This window comes from Cervus canadensis, chromosome 16 (genome assembly GCF_019320065.1).
Source record: "Cervus canadensis isolate Bull #8, Minnesota chromosome 16, ASM1932006v1, whole genome shotgun sequence".
Taxonomy (NCBI): domain Eukaryota; kingdom Metazoa; phylum Chordata; class Mammalia; order Artiodactyla; family Cervidae; genus Cervus; species Cervus canadensis.
In genome coordinates this window covers 64785100-64804000 of record NC_057401.1, presented here as the reverse complement: position 1 = coordinate 64804000, position 18901 = coordinate 64785100, and the positions used below count along the sequence as shown (strand labels likewise).

The 18901-nt window shown below is 41.8% G+C and overlaps 1 protein-coding gene across 1 annotated transcript in view; it reads right to left on the bottom strand.

Moving 5' to 3' along the window:
- Positions 1 to 18007, bottom strand: part of MARCHF6 (membrane associated ring-CH-type finger 6) — a 101114-nt gene extending 83107 nt beyond the window's left edge. Inside the window, exon 1 of the mRNA XM_043489241.1 lies at positions 17754 to 18007. Coding sequence (XP_043345176.1) covers positions 17754 to 17772 — 19 coding nt within the window. The 5' untranslated portion in view covers positions 17773 to 18007. The remainder of the gene's footprint in view (positions 1 to 17753) is intronic.
- Between the last annotated feature and the right edge of the window lie 894 nt (positions 18008 to 18901).

Genomic DNA, 18901 nt, shown 5'->3' with positions numbered 1-18901 from the left:
ATTTATTTTTTGGCTGCACCAAACAGCATGTGGGATCTTAGTCCCCCAACCAGGGATAGAACTTGTGCACCCTGCAGAGGAAGTGTTGAGTCTTAATCACTGGGCTGCCAGGGAAGCCCCTTGACAGGCCTTTTAAAACTTGGGAGGATAAAGACAGTAGGCAGAATGATATTGGTATTATGGTTGGTTTTTTTAATAAGTTATTATCTCTTAGAATACATAAGCATTTACTGATGAAAAGATATCATATTTGGGATTTCCTTTAAAACAATCCAGTAGAAGTGTGGGGAAGCAAGAGGGAAAGAGTTGAGAGAAAACGATTGTCAGCCGTGCTTGTATCTGTTGAATCTAGATGCTGGCAGCATGAAGGCTTGCTACATTATTTGTGAGAGTTTGAAATTTATATAAAACTTTATAGACAATAACTGCTGCCGTAAACTTTTAAACTATATAAATCAAAGATTAAACACACAATTTGGAAATATCATAGCTGAATTTTTATTTTACTAAACACTACCAAGTCCAATTTTATCATGAAGTTCTCTAGTAGGAGGACTTAGCATGTGGTTTATTTAATATACACACACAAACGTGAAAACTTTTGTTAGCAATTTTCCTATTTTAGTGATTATGTTTTTAAAAATGTGTTAAGGGATTTCCCTGGTAGTCCAGTGGTTATGATTTGGAGCTCCTAATGCAGGGGACATGGATTCAATTCCCGGTCAGGAAACTAGAATTTCACATGCCACATGGCAAGGCCAAAAAAAATGTGTTCAAACTTTCACTGTCTATATCCTCATCACGGAAAGAAAGCAGAATAAGATCTAAGCAATATGTCTCAACATTCCTAAAGGTCTATTTCTATGACATCAACAATCCAAATCTAATTTAAAACCATTTAATCTAAATGACTCTAAAAAGAATTTGATCCAAGAAACAATGTCACAAATCTCTTCTGTAGTATTGATTCTTTGTCTTTTCCCACATGATAAAGTTGTGACTAAATGAGTTTTGTTGAAGTGTACTTTCTGTATAAATATTTCCCTAAATGGAAAGGCAAAGACTGTTTCTCTGAATCAACCAGAATGGTGATAAGCCTTAGCTATAAAACACTTTAAGGCAAACACTGACTGTTTAGTAGGCCCTGAACCACACACCTGATTAGGTGTGGCTTATCCCCTTTATCAAGGAACTGGAGGCCAAGAAAAGCTGCCTAAGAGCTAGGCTGCCCTGGTCTATATCCTCAACTAAGTTTCCTTCGCTAGTCTGCGCGCATGGAGTAGAAGGCACGGAAGCTTCTTCCCTGCCAATCCATAGTCCAGCAGAAAAACCTGAAACAAAGCATAAATGTATAAAGGTCATGGCTGAACATTTATTCTGGAAGAGTAGGTAAGAGCTATTAACAGTTGCTACTTTGTAGGGATCACAGTTGGGGAAAGAAGTTCTTTCCTTAATTTACATGGGTATACTGCCTATAGTCTAGCTGTACCTCAGTATCCGTGGATGGATTGCTTTCAGGAACCCCATGTACAGCAAAACTCCAGGGCACTCAAGTCCCAAAGTCGGCCTCCACATCCGCAGGTTCTGTCTGCATCCACGGATTCAAGCAAAGGCACGCGAAAATTTTTATCTGCAGTTGGTTGAATTTACAGACATGAAACCCACGAATGGGGATGAGGGGCAACACTATATCATTACTGGAAGAAATCTGCATAAAAGTGGACCCAAGTAGTTCAAACCAGTGTTGTTCCAGAATCAACTGCATATATTTGTGTATGTGTCCATATATAATGGACATGAGCAAACTCCAGAAGACAGGGAAAGACAGGGAAGCCTGGCGTGCTGGAGTCCATGGGGTCACAAAGAGTTGGATACAACTTAGCAACTGAACAGCAACAACACAAAATGATGTTGAGTGATAAAGAACCCCAGACACAAAGAGTTAGTTACTTCCACATGTAAAAAAATACAAAAATGTGAAAAACAGTTATCACTAGAAAATCAAGATAAAGTTTCCTCCTAGAGAAAGATAGCAGTAAAGACTAGAAAAGAATGGAAAGTTCTAGATCAAGATAAAATAGTCTTCTCCCTATTCCTCCTGCCAAGGACAGCTAAAAACACAAGATATTATACACGAAACACACATAAGAAGACTGAAGAGCGAAGCAAAGGCAGGCCAGCAAGAGGAGCTGGGGCCCCGGGAACCACACACACACAGCAGCGAGTTCTCTCGGTCTGGTTTTGCCCTAAGCAGCCTGGACTAGTCAGCTCTTCGCATCAGGTGGCCAAAGTATTGGAGTTTCAGCCTCAGCATCAGTCCTTCCAATGAATACTCAGAACTGATTTCCTTTAGGATGGACTGGTTGGATCTCATTAGAAAAGGCCCTGATGCTGAAAAAGATTGAGGACGGGAAGAGAAGGGGATGACAGAGGATGAGATGGTTGGATGGCATCACCGACTTGATGGACATGAGCTTGAGTAAGCTCTGGGAGTTGGTGATGGACAGGGAGGCCTGGCATGCTGCAGTCCACGGGGTCGCAAAGAATCAGACATGATTCAGTGACTGAACTGAACTGAGCCTGAACTAGAGACTAAGGTGGAGAAGCTGGCAACCTAGAAACAATAATGAGAGCAGACCAAAAAAATTCCCCACGAAAACCTGCTCCCTCTAGCCAAAGGGCCAGAAAAGCGGCAACTCAGTAAGCCAGAAAACTTTATAGACAATAACTGCTGCCGTAATCCAGGCAAACGGTACAAGAAAAACTTCAACCCTACCACTGCCTCTGACACCAAAGACAAGTGGGGAGCAGATGGAGATCAGCTAACTCCAGTTCTAAACTAACCCAACGATATTATTAAGCAAGTTTATGAAGAAATGAGGGTTAAAACCGAGCCCCAAATTCCGAAAGAGAACTTTTCAACTTTATCATGCATACCTTGGTTATAGATCAAGTTTTCCTGAATGTTTTATTTTTTCATAATTTAATGTCAATATCCTATAAATCTTGATCTACCCCTCCAACTTTATTTTCTTGCATTTGAATGGTAGATTGCTCCGTCTAATAAAAACACACTGCATTACTGAATATAAGGACAAAAATAACTTGTACAGTAGCTAATTAAGTAGTTTTATTACTAGTGAAGCTGGATTATTTCCACATTCTGCCATGTTCTTTTTCTCTGTGAACTATTCAAGTCCTTTGTCCAGCGTACTAATTGGGGTCTTTATAGAAAATAATCCAAAAAGTTTCAGCAAAAGATTTGAATAGATGCTTCACCAGAGAAGCACCTGGTGCTTCTGATGCTAACCTGGAGAAGTTAGCATCATGAAAGCAATGCAAACATCATTAAGGAAATGCAAATTAAAATCACAGTAAGTTGTTGGTAACTGTACAACAATGTGCCCGTATTTAATGCCACTGAGTTACACACTTAAAAATGGTTAGGATGCTAAGTCTTGTTATGTATGTTTTCCCACATTTAAAAAACGTTTAAACCACAGTAAAGTACCACTGGACTTCCCTGGTGGTTCAGCAGTAAAGAACCCGTCTGCCAATGCAGGAGACACAGGTTTGATTCCTGGTCTGGAAGATCCCCTGGAGAAGGAAATGGCAACCGACTCCTGTATTCTTGCCTAGGAAATCCAACGGACAGAGGAGACTGTCGGGGGCTATAGTCCATGAGGTTGCAGAAGAGTCAGACATGGACTAAACTATAAGATACCACTACACACCTATTAAAATGACAAAAACAAAAACATATATACTCTTATCATACATTCAGGAATCCTATTCCTAGGTATTTGACCTAGTAAAGGGAGAACTTATGTTCACACAGAAATCTATGTGAATTTCATGTGTAATTCCCCCAAACTTGAAACAAGCAACCCCAAAATTCCACAACTGGGGAATGGATAAACTGTGGCACATTCCTACAACAGAATTCCACTCAGCCATTAAAAAAAAGATAAGACTACTGATATATGCAACAATGTGAATACATCTCAAATACATTATGTTACATTGAAAGAAACCAGACTCAATAGCTACATACTGTTTAATTCAATGTATAACATTCTGGAAAAGGCAAAACTATTGGGGTGGTGCACAAGTAAGTGAGGTTTTTGCATTGTTTAAATTTGCTGTTTGATGCTGGAATACATTTTTTTTTTTTGGAATACATTTTTAAATGTGGTTACATTATACATCATTTTAATGCACATTTCTTTTTTTTTTTTTCTAATGACATTACTTGCTGCTTATTTTATATTTATTTTAGACTACGGAGATGATGTTGGACAAAAGCAAATTCGAGCAATCTTATTTCAGTACAAAATGGGTCATGAGGCAGAGGAGAGAACTCAACATCAACAACGCATTTGGCTCAGGAACTGCTAACGAATGTACAGTGCAGTGGTGGTTCAAGAAGTTTTGCAAAGGAGATGACAGCCTTAAAGATGAGGAGTGTAGTGGTCAGCCATCGGAAGGTGACAACAACTGAGAGTCGTCATTGAAAATGATCCTCTTACAACTACACAAGAAGCTGCCCAAGAACTCAATGTCAACATTCTACATTCGTTTGGCATTGGAAGCAAACTAGAAAGGTGAAAAAGCTATATGGGTTGCCTCGTAAGTTAACCAAAAATCAAAAAAAAAATTATCATTTTGAAGAGTCATCTTCTCTTATCCTACACAACAACAATGAACCATTCCTTGATCAGATTGTGATGTGCAATGAAAGGTGGATTTTATATGACAACTGGCAATGACCAGCTCAGCAGCTGGTCCAAGAAGCTCCAAAGCACTTCCCAAAGCCAAACTTGCACCAAAAAAGAGTCATAGTCACTGTTGGGTGATCTGCTGCCCATCTGATACCCTACAGCTTTCTGAATCTCGGCATAACCCTTACATCTGAGACGTATGTTCAGCAAATCAATAAGAAGCACCAAAAACTGCAAGGCCTGAAACCAGTATTAGTCAAACCAGTATATTAGTCAACAGAAAGGGCCAATTCTTTTCCATGGCAATGCCCAACTACATGTTGCACAGCCAACACTTCAAAAGTTGAAGGAATTGAGCTATAAAATTTTGCCTCATCCACCACGTTTACCCGACCTCTGGCCAACCGACTACCACTTCTTCAAGCACCTCAACAACTTTTTGTAGGAAAAATGCTTCCACAACCAGCAGGAGAAAGAAAATGCTTTCCAAGAGTTTGTTGACTCACGAAGCATGGATGTTTATGCTACAGGAATAAACAAGCACCTCCCATTGGCAAAAAACATGTTGACTGTAATGGCTCCTATTTTGATTAATAAAGATATTTGAGCCAAATTATAATGATTTGAAATTCAAGGACTGAAACAACAATTACATTTGTACCAACCTAATATATAGGCAGAAACAGATGAGTGGTTCCAGAGTCTGGAGGTAGAGCTGACCATAAAAAGGCATGGAGATATTTTGAGTAGTGAAAGAAGTATTCTATATCTTCTTGACTGTGATGGCTACATGACTGCATCCATTTGTCAAAAACTCACAGACATTAAATAAGGTAAATTTTACTTTAATTATACTTGGGGGGGGAGGAGATCAAAAGATTTTCTACAGTAGTGACTAGATGTAGGAGACAAGAACAGGTAATGAGAAACAAGAAACAGGAAATGAGAAAAGGTAATGACATGGAAAAAAATTGGTTCTCTCTCTAAAATGTGGTCTAATGAAGTTGTAGATTGCAATGTATGGCAGTGAGCACATTTATTCCATCCAACCATGTTGCAAGGGACTGGGAATCATCAGTGCTGGTCATCAAATGTTTCCAGCATTCTACGTCCTAGGCATGTGGCGGGACTGCACTTTCCTGTTACCTCTGAAATCGTACATGGACATGTGACCTGCTATGGTCAGTGCAATATGAGGTCTAGCGATGGGCATCACTTCTGGATAGAAGGCTTTGGGCACTGATGAACACTCTCCATCACACTGCATGCTCCTGCCTCAATGACTGTAGAATCAAAAACACGGTATCCCATCTAGATCTCCAGGTGATCCAACTTAGGAGCATTTCGAGATGTGATGTCAGTGAGAAACTTCAACCTTTTGTTGGTTTAAGCTGCTCAGGTTTGGGGGTAGTTTATGACTAAGACCGGAGAAGGCAATGGCACCCCACTCCAGTACTCTTGCCTGGAAAATCCCATGGACAGAGGAGCCTGGTAGGCTGCAGTCCATGGGGTCGAGAACAGTCAGACATGACAGAGCGACTTCATTTTCACTTTTCACTTTTCTGCATCGGAGAAGGAAACTGGCAACCCACTCCAGTGTTCTTGCCTGGAGAATCCCAGGGATGGGGTCGCACAGAGTCACACGACTGAAGTGACTTAGCAGCAGTAGTAGTATGACCAAGACATAAATTACCCTTTCCTGTTTTATAAAGGATCTTAGCAGATTCACAAAACTAGAACAAGCACAACTACCACCAACAGAGAAATTCAAAGAAAACTCTTTCCACCATCTTTCCATGTTCTCAAGAGCATTAACAATGCTGAAAAGAAAGACCAATACTACGTCCTTATCAGGCCATGCTCCCAAGTCATCATCTGGTTTCTGACTGTGATGATGGAGCATGCTTACACTGGTGAATTTCCAATCACTGATGATCACAGGGCTGAGAAAATTACAGTAACCCTCATAGGCAAGTTAACAAGCGTGGAGTGACAAGCCCTAGATTTGGAAGTGCAACTTGAAAACCTAGAAAAATGGCAAAATAACCTATTTCCATTCGTTTAGCTTGGTTTCATTGTCCTGACCACCTCAGCTGGCATAAGGACCATGAAGAAACAAGACAAAAACACACAGGAGAGAAATCCTGTAACTTCTTTCCTAAGGGAGTTTACCACATGCATATAAAATGCCTCAAGGGGCAAGGGGGGGGGGGGCAGTGAGGGAGTCAAAGAATAATCTATTTTGTTTAGTAGGATCAATCCCACCACCTGAAACTTCAACAGAATAACAAGGCCAACAGTACAAAAGGAGAGCTAAGTGTACAAAAGATGCAGCCTGAGGCCCTTCACTAAAAATGAAATGTGGTGGAGTAAGGCTCCATCAAATTTACACGCAGTAAAATTACAAATCTTGTTCAGGCCAAAGTAAAATCAATGCACTTGCTGGTTATGAACACAAACCTACCTAGAAATCAAAGCTCTGCAAACCTACCTAGGAAAAAAAAAAGCTCTTAGTGGTTTTCAAGGGCAAACTTCTGTTATAACCTGTAGCAACTTTTGTTGCTTAGTTTGTTTATTTGAATACTTAGTATCTTCACAAAAGGAAATCAACCCTGAATATTCACCTGGAGGACTGATGCTGAAGTTGAAGCTCCAATACTTTGCCCACCTGATGCAACGAGTCGACTCATTGGAAAAGACCCTAATGCTAGGAAAGATTTATGGCAGGAGGAGAAGGGGACAACAGAGGACAAGATGGTTGGATGGCATCATCGACTCAATGGACTTGAGTTTGAGCAAACTCTGGGAGATGGTGAAGGACAGGGAAGAATGGTGTGCTGAAGTCCATGAGGTCGCAAAGAGTCAGACACAACTGAGCGACGGAACAAGAAGAATCTTCACAAAGCATACCTTTTGAAAGTTTCTAGCCCAGTACCTAGCTCAATTAAGGTGCTTTGAATGAAACCTTCAAATCCTGAGTGACTGAGCAAGGAGACAACCTAGGAGGTGAAAGGGAGCGGGAAAGCCCAATAGTGTGAGAGGTTACCAAGTCAGCACCCATTTAGGACTATCCCATCCCTTTAGTTCTTTTAGCCAACAATCCACTTCACCACATACATTCTTTTCTTTTTTTTTCCATTTATTTTTATTAGTTGGAGGCTAATTACTTTACAATATTGTAGTGGTTTCTGTCATACACTGACATGAATCAGCCATGGATTTACATGTATTCCCCATCCCGATGCCCCCTCCCACCTCCCTCTCCACCCGATTCCTCTGGGTCTTCCCAGTGCACCAGGCCCGAGCACTTGTCTCACGCATCCAGCCTTGGCTGGTGATCTGTTTCACCCTAGATAATATACATGTTTCGATGCTGTTCTCTCGAAACATCCCACCCTCACCTTCTCCCACAGAGTCCAAAATTCTGTCTGTACATCTGTGTCTCTTTTTCTGTTTTGCATATAGGGTTATTGTTACCAACTTTCTAAATTCCACATATATGCATTAGTATACTGTATTGGTCTTTATCTTTCTGGTTTACTTCACTCTGTATAATGGGCTCCAGTTTCATCCATCTCATTAGAACCGATTCAAATGAATTCTTTTTAATGGCTGAGTAATAGTCCATGGTGTATATGTACCACAGCTTCCTTATCCATTTGTCTGCTGATGGGCATCTAGGTTGCTTCCATGTCCTGGCTATTATAACCAGTGCTGCGATGAACATTGGGATGCACGTGTCTCTTTCAGATCTGGTTTCCTCGCTGTGTATGCCCAGAAACCACATACATTCTAAGCATCTACCCTAAGGAAAAATACAGACCAACTCATAGCTTTGGGTACATTCTAACTCTTAAACCACTGTCTACCCTGAAAGCTCTTTAAGACTTCAAAAAGTTTCCACTTTCCTTCTGGTGATAAACTAGTGATAATTTTAATAAACAATGGTTTAATATACTTTATTTTTTAGAACAGATTACATTTACAGAAAATGTGGGAAGACAGTACAGTGTCTCCACATATCCAGTACCCCTATTACTAACATCCTATATTAGGATGTTATACTTCTAATACATTAGGGTGGTACTTTTATGACACTTAATGAACCCATACTGACACACGATCATCAACTACAGTTAAGAGTCTATTCAGATCTCCTTGATCTTTACCTAAAGTGATTTTTCTGTTCCAGAATCCACATTACATTTAGTTGTCATGTCTCCTTAGGCTCCTCTTAGCTCTGGCAGTTTCTCAGACTTTGCTTGTCTTTGACAATTTTTATCATTTCAAGGAGTATTGCAAGATGCCCTTCTATCAGAATTTGTTTACGGTTTTTGCTGATGATTAGAGTGGAGCTATGTATTTTGGGAAGGAAAATCTCACAGGCAGAGTGCCATTTCAGCACATAATATCAATGGTACATATTATCAACATGATTTTTATGACTACTAAAGTTGACGCTGATTCACTTGGTTGCAATAACAAGGGATTTTCAATATCTGATTATCGACAAAAATCTTATAATTAGTAGCTATGATTACAGTGAACAATTATTAAAAAGTATTACTCAGGACTTTCCTGGCAGTCAAGTGATTAAGATTTCATGCTTCCAATGCACAGGGTGCGGGTTCGATCCCTAGTTGGGGAAATCCCACATGTCTCTCAGCAGGGCCACAAATATTACTCAAAATATTACAGCCAAGATCAGGAGTGTGGCTACATAAACTGTGGTACATTCAGTACTTGGAATGTCTATTTGTTGCTGTTCAGTCACTCAGTCATGTCCGACTCTTTGCAGAATGTCTATAGTCCCTTAAAAACAGCAAATTTAACAACTCTTATGACAATATAGAAAAATGTATAATGTTACATAAGCAACGCACAAATTTAAAAAATGAATACACACTGTTCTTCCAACAAGATAAGAAACCTAAAACAGCCTAAAAGAGAAAACACACACACAAAAAATGACAGCCACTATAATTGGTTAGATGAGAACATGGGTGATTTTCTTCTCCTCTTTCCCAAGTTTCTATTGTTTCATTGCTACTTTTACAACTATAAGAAAAAAAAAAACTGAACTAAAATTTTGTGGAAAACACTTCCTTTTTGACCGTGGAAGTATATATACATATACATACTTTTAAAATGTGGATTTGGTAATTAGGCCTTGAAAATTTTTAATTCCAATTTAAATTGGAATTTAAAATTCCAATCCATATATCCCAAAGCTTAGTTATTTCTGATCCCTTCAGAATGTCACTACACATGACATTCTTCAGAATGATCCCTTCACATGTCATTACAAAACTAACATTCACCTGCACTACTGCTCCTGGAAGCCCAAAAACTAGTTTCCAGCCTGAAAACTATTACTAGGCTTGAGTTACATTCTGTCAGTGAGACGCTCTTCTGTGGGATCAGAAGACGGAGGGAAGGGGTACCACCGTTTTCTACTTCTGGCTTTGCCCAGCTGTGGGCAAATGCAAGTTCAGCAGCAGAGGCAGGAGTGTCAGCAGGAGTGTGCCAAGTATCAGTCTGATTCCTCTCAGCTCCAAACTTACCCTTCAGTACTACCTGTTCAGTAATAAGAGACTGCGTCTTTTAAACAGTTCTCAGAAAAGGATTTGTCAGTAGAGGGTGCTGGAGGGACAACACAGGAGGCCTGGAGCAAGCCTGCTCCTGCTGCACTCTCAGTGGGCTTGCCAGCTTCTCACAGCCCCACTGATAAGACCTCAACACACTCCAGGCCTTGCACCCACAGCGGTACCCTCACTCTCTGTGCATGTCTACCCACCCACCAACCTTGGGTTTCCTGCATGCGCCCTGGGGCGGGGGTAGGGGGAGGGGGGTATTTCCTGCTCACCCAGAAACTGTGGGCTAGCTCTGGCTTGGACAACTCCATGCTTCTCCAATGCAGTCTGAACCACAGCGGTGAGGAAGAGTCCCACCCCTCCCAAGTCTTCCTACCTGCACTTTCCCTCAGGCCCAGCGTACCCTTTACAGCAGTCCTGGCATCTTTATAATTACTCTCTTACCACAGCTTAATAATTCTTTCAACTTCCTCTAAGTTACTGTGTTTTCAGTCTCCTCACTGGATCCAAAATACAAAGAAAAAAGATGATTTAAAGAACCAAGTGAAATTTTTAAGAACTGAAAAATACAGGGAGCCTGGGCTCATTCTTCGGCTCAGGCTCAACAGCAATGACTGCCTCAAGAAAAAGCACTTGGATTATTCTTAGGTGTGACCAGTTGGAACTGCTTTTACCCCACTGAAACACCATTTTTACTATGAAAGAAAAAAAAAGCCTGACAGACAACAGTTACTCAGGCAGGTATGTGGCAGGCACAAAAGAATGAAGTGAGTCTAAGAACCAAAGAAACCAACTGACAATATTTGCTGCCAATGACAAAACTTTCAAACAAATATTAGGATTTTAGAAAACCTATTTCCACCACAATAAACATGACAGTGTCCCTAATATCTAAAGCCCTTCTGAGATAAGTGGTGACCTTAATCAATGTGACTTTTATATTATACAGGAAAACATGTCAACAGTTGGAAGATTTGCATACCTTGATCCAACAGCTACCAAATCAACACATGCTGATACAAAGCCACGCATAAGTAAAAGACAATGGAGTTTTAGACAGCTTTACTGAGGAATAACTGAAAACAATCAGATGCACTCAGAGGATACCACTTGATATGCTTTACACTGGTAAAACTGTCACCACATTCGAGATAATGACAGATCCGTCACCACCAGAATTAACTCAGGCCCCTTCGTAATCCTCCTCCATCTCTCATCCTTCTCTCACCCATCTCATTCCCTCTGAACTGACTGTTCTCCACAGCACGTATAACTGTCTTGTCTTGCCATATAATTTACTACATGTTTATTTTCTGTTCTCCCTTCCTCCTTTACCAAGCCAAAGACAAGATCGCAGGCTCTATGAAAAAAGGGATTTTGTCTATTTTGTTATCCGCCTACCCCAGGTGCATAAAATTGTGTCTGGCTTGTAACAGCTGCCCCGTAAGCACTTGTCAAATAAGTGCATGTATGCCTGGCCGTAGGCATGCCAAAGCAGTGACAGCTGATCTATGGCAAAAACAATGAAGCAGACATTACTGGAAGCAGATGAAAGACCATGTGGTTCTAGAAAGAAAGTAACTAGCCGTCTGCTTCTGACAACTTCCTATCCTTTGAACTCATTGCTTCCAAATCTAAGCCATCTCAAGGTTTTGCCATACTACAAAACATGATCAATATGATACACTTGAGCTTCATCCCTTCCCAATGAATATAATTCACAAAGCATTAAGAACAATTGCTTTGGCAGTCCATAAAAAACTGCTGATAAGATTTTATATTATGTTTTGCTAGTTTGAGCAGTAATTTAGAAAATGAAAAAGAAAAATGTCAGCTCTATGTATCTCTGAGCTGAAGTAAGAGCACTCTACTATGGCAAAATGTTTAATATCTTAATCAGAGTTTCATACATCAATACTTGCTTGCAACATCCATTCCAATATTGCAGTGCTTTTTAAAAATGCATACCTTTTGGCAAAGGACAACATTTTTTCTTTGAAACTGAAAAACCTCAGTGCATTGCAGAATCAGACTCCTAACTGACAAAATGAGAAAGATGTAAGATCTTCTCAAGCTCTGACGTTTAAAGATTTAATGACAGAGCAGTTTACCTACCTAACAGAACATCTTTCAAAAGTGAAATCAATTCTCTTAAACCCTGCCCCTACTTTACCAACTAGGTTTACATAATATTCTAAATGCTATGCTGTCATTTCAACAACTTTCATAACATCTTCACTAGGAGTATATTTTGTCTCAAGAAACTTTCTTTGCTCACCCCTAAAAAGCAACTCATTTGTTAATATTTTACCATGATATTACAAAATTCAGTCATATCTTCAGGCTCCACTTCTAAATCTAGGCTTTTTGCTGTTTATACCACATCTGCAATTACTTCCTCCACTGAAGTCTTAAACCCCTCAAAATCAACAAGGGTTGGAATCAAACTCTTTTTTCTAAATTCCTGTTGACGTTGATGTTTTTACCTCTTCCTGTGAATCATAAACGTTCTCTTTTAAAATTTTTATTTCTTTTAATTGAATGATGATTGATTTACAATGTTGTTCTAGTATCACAAATATTCTTAATGGCATCTACAGTGGTGAACCCTTTCCATAATGTCTTCAATTTACTTTGTCCAGATCCATCAAAGGAATAATTATCTCCATGGCAGCTTGCTGAAGTGACAGAGGATGAGATGATTAGATAGCATCACCAACTCAATGGACATGAATGAGGGCAAACTCCAGGAGACAGTGAAGGACAGGGGAGTCTGGCATGCTGCAGTCCATGGGGTTGCAAAGAGTAAGACATGCCTTTACGACTGAACAACAAGTGGCAGCTATAGGCTTAAGAAATTTCTTCTCAAATAATAAGACTTTGACTTTCCTAGTCAAAATTATTGGTACTTTTTGATCCACTGGCTACAGAATGGATTTTGTTTGTCAGCAGGTATGAAAACATTCATCTCATTGCACATCTCCAGCAGAACTCTTCGGTTATCAGGTACATTGTCAATGAGCAGTAATATTTTGAAAGGAATCTTTTTTTTTCCTGAGCAGTAGGCCTCAGCAGTGGGTTTAAAATATTCAATAAACCACGTTGTAAACAGATGAGCTGTCATCTAGGCCTTGTTCCATTTACAGAGCACAGGCAGAGTAGAATTAGCATAATTTTAAGAGCCCTAGGATTTTCAGAATGGCAAATGAGCAACAGCTTCAACTTAAAATGACCAGCTACAAAAAAAAAAAAAATGACCAGCTACATTAGCCCCTAACACAAGTCAGCCTGTCCTTTGAAGCTTTGAAGTCAAGCACTAACTTCTCCTCTCCAGCTATTAAAATCCTAGTTGGCATTTTCTGCTAATATAAGGCTGTTTCGTGGATATTGAAAATCTGCTCTTCAGTGTGATCACCTTCAAAAATTATCTCAGCTGGATTTTCTGGATATCTGGCTACTTCACTTTGCTCTTCACCGTTAGAGACAACTTCTTTCCTTATAACTCATGAACCAAGCTCTGCTAGCTTTAAACGTTTCCTCTACAGCTTCCTCCATTCTCTCAGCCTTCAGAGAAGTGAAAAGAGTGAAAGCAACGCTCTGGGTAGGCTTTGGCTTCAGGGAGTGTGGGCCTGGTCTGATCTCTCCAGACCACTAAGACTCTATTAGGCAATACAGCTGCTTCTCTTTCTTATCATCTGTATGTTCACTGCAGCAGCACTTTTTTCTTCAAGAACTTTATCTGTGCATTCACACCTTGGCTAACTGGAGCAAAAGGCCTAGTTTTCAGCCTATCTTGGATTTCAACATACTTTCCTCACTAAGCTGAATCATTTCTAACTTGTGATTTAAAGTGAGAGGCAACTATTCTTTCACTTGAACACTTAAAAGAGATCATTAGAGGGTTATTAAACAGCCTAATTTCAATATTATAGTGTCTTAGGGAATAGCGAGGCCCTGAGGAGAAAAAAAAGAAATGGCAACAGCAGGGAGTGGGGCAGTCAGAAAACACACATTGATCAGTTAAGTTTGCTCTCTTTGTGGGCACAGTTCATGGTGCTCCAAAACAACTGTAATAGTAGTAAATCACAGATCACTATAACAAATACAGTTATAATGAGAAAGTTTGAAATACGGAAAGAATTGCTAAGATGTGACAGAGAGACATGCAAGTGAGCAAATGTTTTTGGAAAAACAGCACCTACAGACTTAGTGCAGGGTTGCCACAAACCCTCAATTTGTTTTTAAAAAAAAAAATCATTATCTACAGAGCTCAATAAAGTGAAACACAATAAAATCAAGGCATGCCTGTATTATGAGAATGATGATAAACCTGTTGGTTTTGCAAAAATAAGATTTAATATACTGAACACTTTAATACACAACAAACAATACGAAGGGTCAAAATCTAGCAAATAATCAATTTTTTAACAATTCAGGGCTTTTTCTACAAGTATGAAACATTCTGAGCATATAACATCATATATGATACCATTAGGGGAAAGCAACAAGCATTTTTAAAAGAGATGTAAGAGTTAACACTATTTGCTGGTTGGTATTTCAGTAACAATCTGTTCATATTAACATAATAAAAAAACAATGTCTTCAGTGTTATTAACAATGAGTGATAAAATTTAAAGATTTTTAAAATTTTTATGTTCTTTATGTTTAGCCATATTTTCCAAGTCTCCTACAAAAAGAAAATTTCTTTTATAATCAGATAAAAACCCAACCGCATTTTTTTAATTTACAAAATAACCTGTAATAACTCATTTAGCAAACAGAAGTTGCTTCCAAGCTTTTTGCTATCTTCACTTTATCATTTTATCATGAAATCTTCTGTAATCCTCCCGCTTTTTCCAGCCTTGTTTCAAGTTAAGTTTACATTAATTTGAAATTTTCAGACTTTTAATTTGGAATTTTGCAAAATTAGGCATGAGAAGTATTAAAAGTCACTTTCATTTCATGGCTAACTATCAAAACAAATGCAAAGTGAAACTTTGCCAATTATGTAAATGATTCATCTTATAAATGGAGTGACAAAAATTCAGTTATCTCAACATTGGATACAAGGTGAAAGTGAATGTTGCTCAGTTGTGTCCAACCCTTTGTGACTCCATGGACTACAATCCGCCAGGCTCCTCTGTCCATGGAATTCTCCAGGTAAGAATACTGGAGTGGTTAGCAATTTCCTTCTCCATGGGATCTTGCCCACCCAGAGACCAAACCCAGGTCTCCTGCACTGCAGGCAAATTTTTTACCATCTGAGCCACCAGGGGAGACACAGGGTATCCACTTATAAATATCTAATTTAAAGATGAAGTCTGAAATATCTAATGTAACCACAAAGTCCAACAGGCCTGAGTTTGAATCTTGCCTCTGATGTCGGTCACCTGTTATGACCCTGGCGAAGTTACTTAATCATACTAACCCTCAGTTTCCTCATCTGTAAAAAGAGAATGCTACCTACTGATAAGTGTTTGTGTGTAAAATGTTTAGTGAAGGACATGCCATACATCAAGCGCTCATGAAATGTTAGTTACCTCAACAGAGAACAATGTTCGAGTTAGTACGTAAACATCATTTATACCTCATCCTGATTATAATTTTACATAGAAAGGAAAAACAAAACAAAACAGTGCACTAAGAAGCACACTGAAAATATGTCTTCCACCATTCCATATAGACTGAGATTCTGCAATTCCTGAATCACCACTATCGTACCATAAGTGTATGCAGGTACTTAGTACATAAGCTCAAAGAATGAGAACTTAATAAAACATGCCGGTATAGATCAAGTGATAAATCAATAAACACACGTATTACTAGGTTGAGTCATTAAAATTTGAACCCAAAAGGATGTATGGATGTAGACAGAAATTTACACACTAGGACCACCTGTCCAAAAAAAGTCATTCTTAATCTCCTCAGCAGTTTCACTTGACTGTTTCCAAAGGAGTCTACTGTGGCAATTACCTTTCACTCACAGTACCTAGTAGAAACAGCCGAAACACAATGAAAGGAAAACTATTTGTAATTAGGATACCTAGGTTTAAATCTTTCTCTCATTCGGGTGTGAAACCTGGACAAACTATTAAGATAACTAAAATAACTACCAATAACTTCCACATCTATAAAAGATAATAATACCTACCTACTCCACAGATCAAATGTGAAGGCATATAACTATGCTTTGTAAACTGTCAAGTATAACATGCAAATATCACTACAGCTGAAGTTCTTTTATTATCCAAGGAAAGACTTCTTTTAAAAATGATACACTGATCCCCTCCACTCATTACATATATGGACAATATCATATTTTCCACCACTCATTATTGCATACCACGAGAGTCCTCAACGATCTTCACCTAAAATCACCAAGAGTCACAATCTGAAAGGCTGAAAGATGCTTATCACGTCCCCACGTAAGATATCTCAAGCATAAATGTATCTTCACTGATAATCGAAACAAGTTAGTAAGTTCATCTATACACTCACTCATTATTGGATAGGCTCTAGGAAGATAAAATTGCTTAAAAACAACCTAACTACCTTCACTGAATAAAGCAAATGCATGTCAATAGCCACAGATGTTCAGTTGTGTCTTCACTTCTGTATTCTGCTTACGAGTCAGCTGGAGTCAAAGCACACGCACTCACTAGGCAAAACACACACACAAACTCTGCTTATCTGTGTCAGGGGCTGAGCACAAAATAAACTGCACCCAAACAAAAGGAGTCTCTTCAGAGCCTTCCTGCTTCGAACAACCTCGCTGGGCCTGCTCCTTCCTCGTCTGTAAACAAATTACCGGTGGGGGGCACGCAAGCAAGAGGGAGGGCTTCAAACAGGGGTCACTCGGCCGTCACCTGGCGAGGTGTTTTTCGCGAAGTTTCAGAGTCAACAAAGAAGTTTCGTCGCGAAGGGATCGGGCCGCTCGAGCGGCTGGGCGAAGCGACGTTAAAAGACGGACAAAACCGAGTCGGGGGGTGGGGGCGGAGAAGGGCGTACAAAACGACCCCTCAGACTTCGAGCCGCGACGACCGCGCCGTCGCCCCCCGGGACTGGCGGGACGGAGTGGAGGGGCGGGGGTCGGGGAGCCACGCCGCCCACCCCAGCCCGACGCCCCCGGCCCTCAACCCGCGCGGGCGGGCGGGGAACGGCTGGAGGCGCCGACGGGTCCCCCTCATGCTCCCCGCCGCCCCTCGCGCCCTGCTACTCAGCGGGGCAAACGGCCCGGACGCCGGCCCCGCCGTGGTCCCGCCCGCTCGCAACGCTGTCACCGCGAGCCCCTGACCCGAGCGGAGGCGCCCCCCGCCTACCCCGCCACCTCACGCGCCGCACGGGCCCCGCCGCCCTCCTGGAGCGCCGCACGGAACCGGCACGGGCCCGACCCGAACGCGGGAGCCGCAAGCACAGGGCGCGGGCGCCGCCGACTTACCTTCCTCTGCGGTGTCCATCTTGTCTGGGGGGGCGGCGGTGACGCAGCCGCGAGGCTCCAGCGGCCGAGGCCGGAGCCTTCCGGCCGGGGCGGGGAAGGGGAAGGGACGGGGAGGAAGGAGGAGGGAGCGGAGCCGGGCCCGGGCAGGTGCGTGTGCTCAGGTGCGAGAGAGGAAGAGAGAGAGGGGGGAGAGGGAGAGGGAGAGAGGCTGACAGAAAGCAGGCAAGAGAGGGGAGGGGGAGGGGCGGGGAGAGCGGAGGGGCGAGGCCTGGGCGGGGCGTGAAGGCGGAAGGGGCGGGGCTCCTCCGCGACGTGTGGCGTCACTTCCGGCAGCTCGGCGTTGCGCATGCTCAGTGGGCGGCGGTCGCGGGGGCGTTGCGGGACATTCCCCCCCACCCTTCCACTCCCTCCACAGGCCGCGGGGTGGCCACCGTCATGGGCCGCGGGCCACTTGGGCTTTGTCCAGAGGGCTGCGCGGGCGGAGAGGCTGAAACCTTAGAAGGAGCTGAACTCTAATGACACCGAGGTGGGAGGCGGGGGGGCGGCGACAAAGACGGCACAGAACCAAGCGAGGATGGCAGCAGGAGCGAGCCCAGCACCCGCCGCCGCACCGCGGTGCACCACACAGGCGGGCCTCGGGGCTGAAGAGCTACCTGGCGCCTGTGAAAAGACAGTTCTGCGCCCGGCTCCACTCCCCTCTTCCTGCCCAAGACTCCGGTGCCGCGTGTCTGGAGTCGGTCCAGGAATGGGCATTTTTGTTCCTCACCTGTGGGCGGTTCTGATGCACGTTTTGAGGAAGTGCTAAAATATTATTAATATGAGAAAGGCAAGTCCTAACTTTACCGAGGTCCTTCCCCAAGAAGACTTCTTCATTTGACTGGAAGGACCGCTTCAATAAACTGCTTAGGCTGGAGGCTGTAACATCCGCCTCTAAGGGAAATTGGTTCAGACTGTGAAGTGAAAATGCCTCCTGCCTTGTTATTAACGGGGCTTCCATGGTGGCTCAGATGGTAAAGCGTTTGCCTGCAATGCAGGAGACATGGGTTTGATCCCTGGGTCAGGAAGATCCCCTGCAGAAGGAAATGGCAACCCACTCCAGTACTCCTGCTTGGAAAATTCCACGGACAGAGGAGCCTGGTGGGCTACAG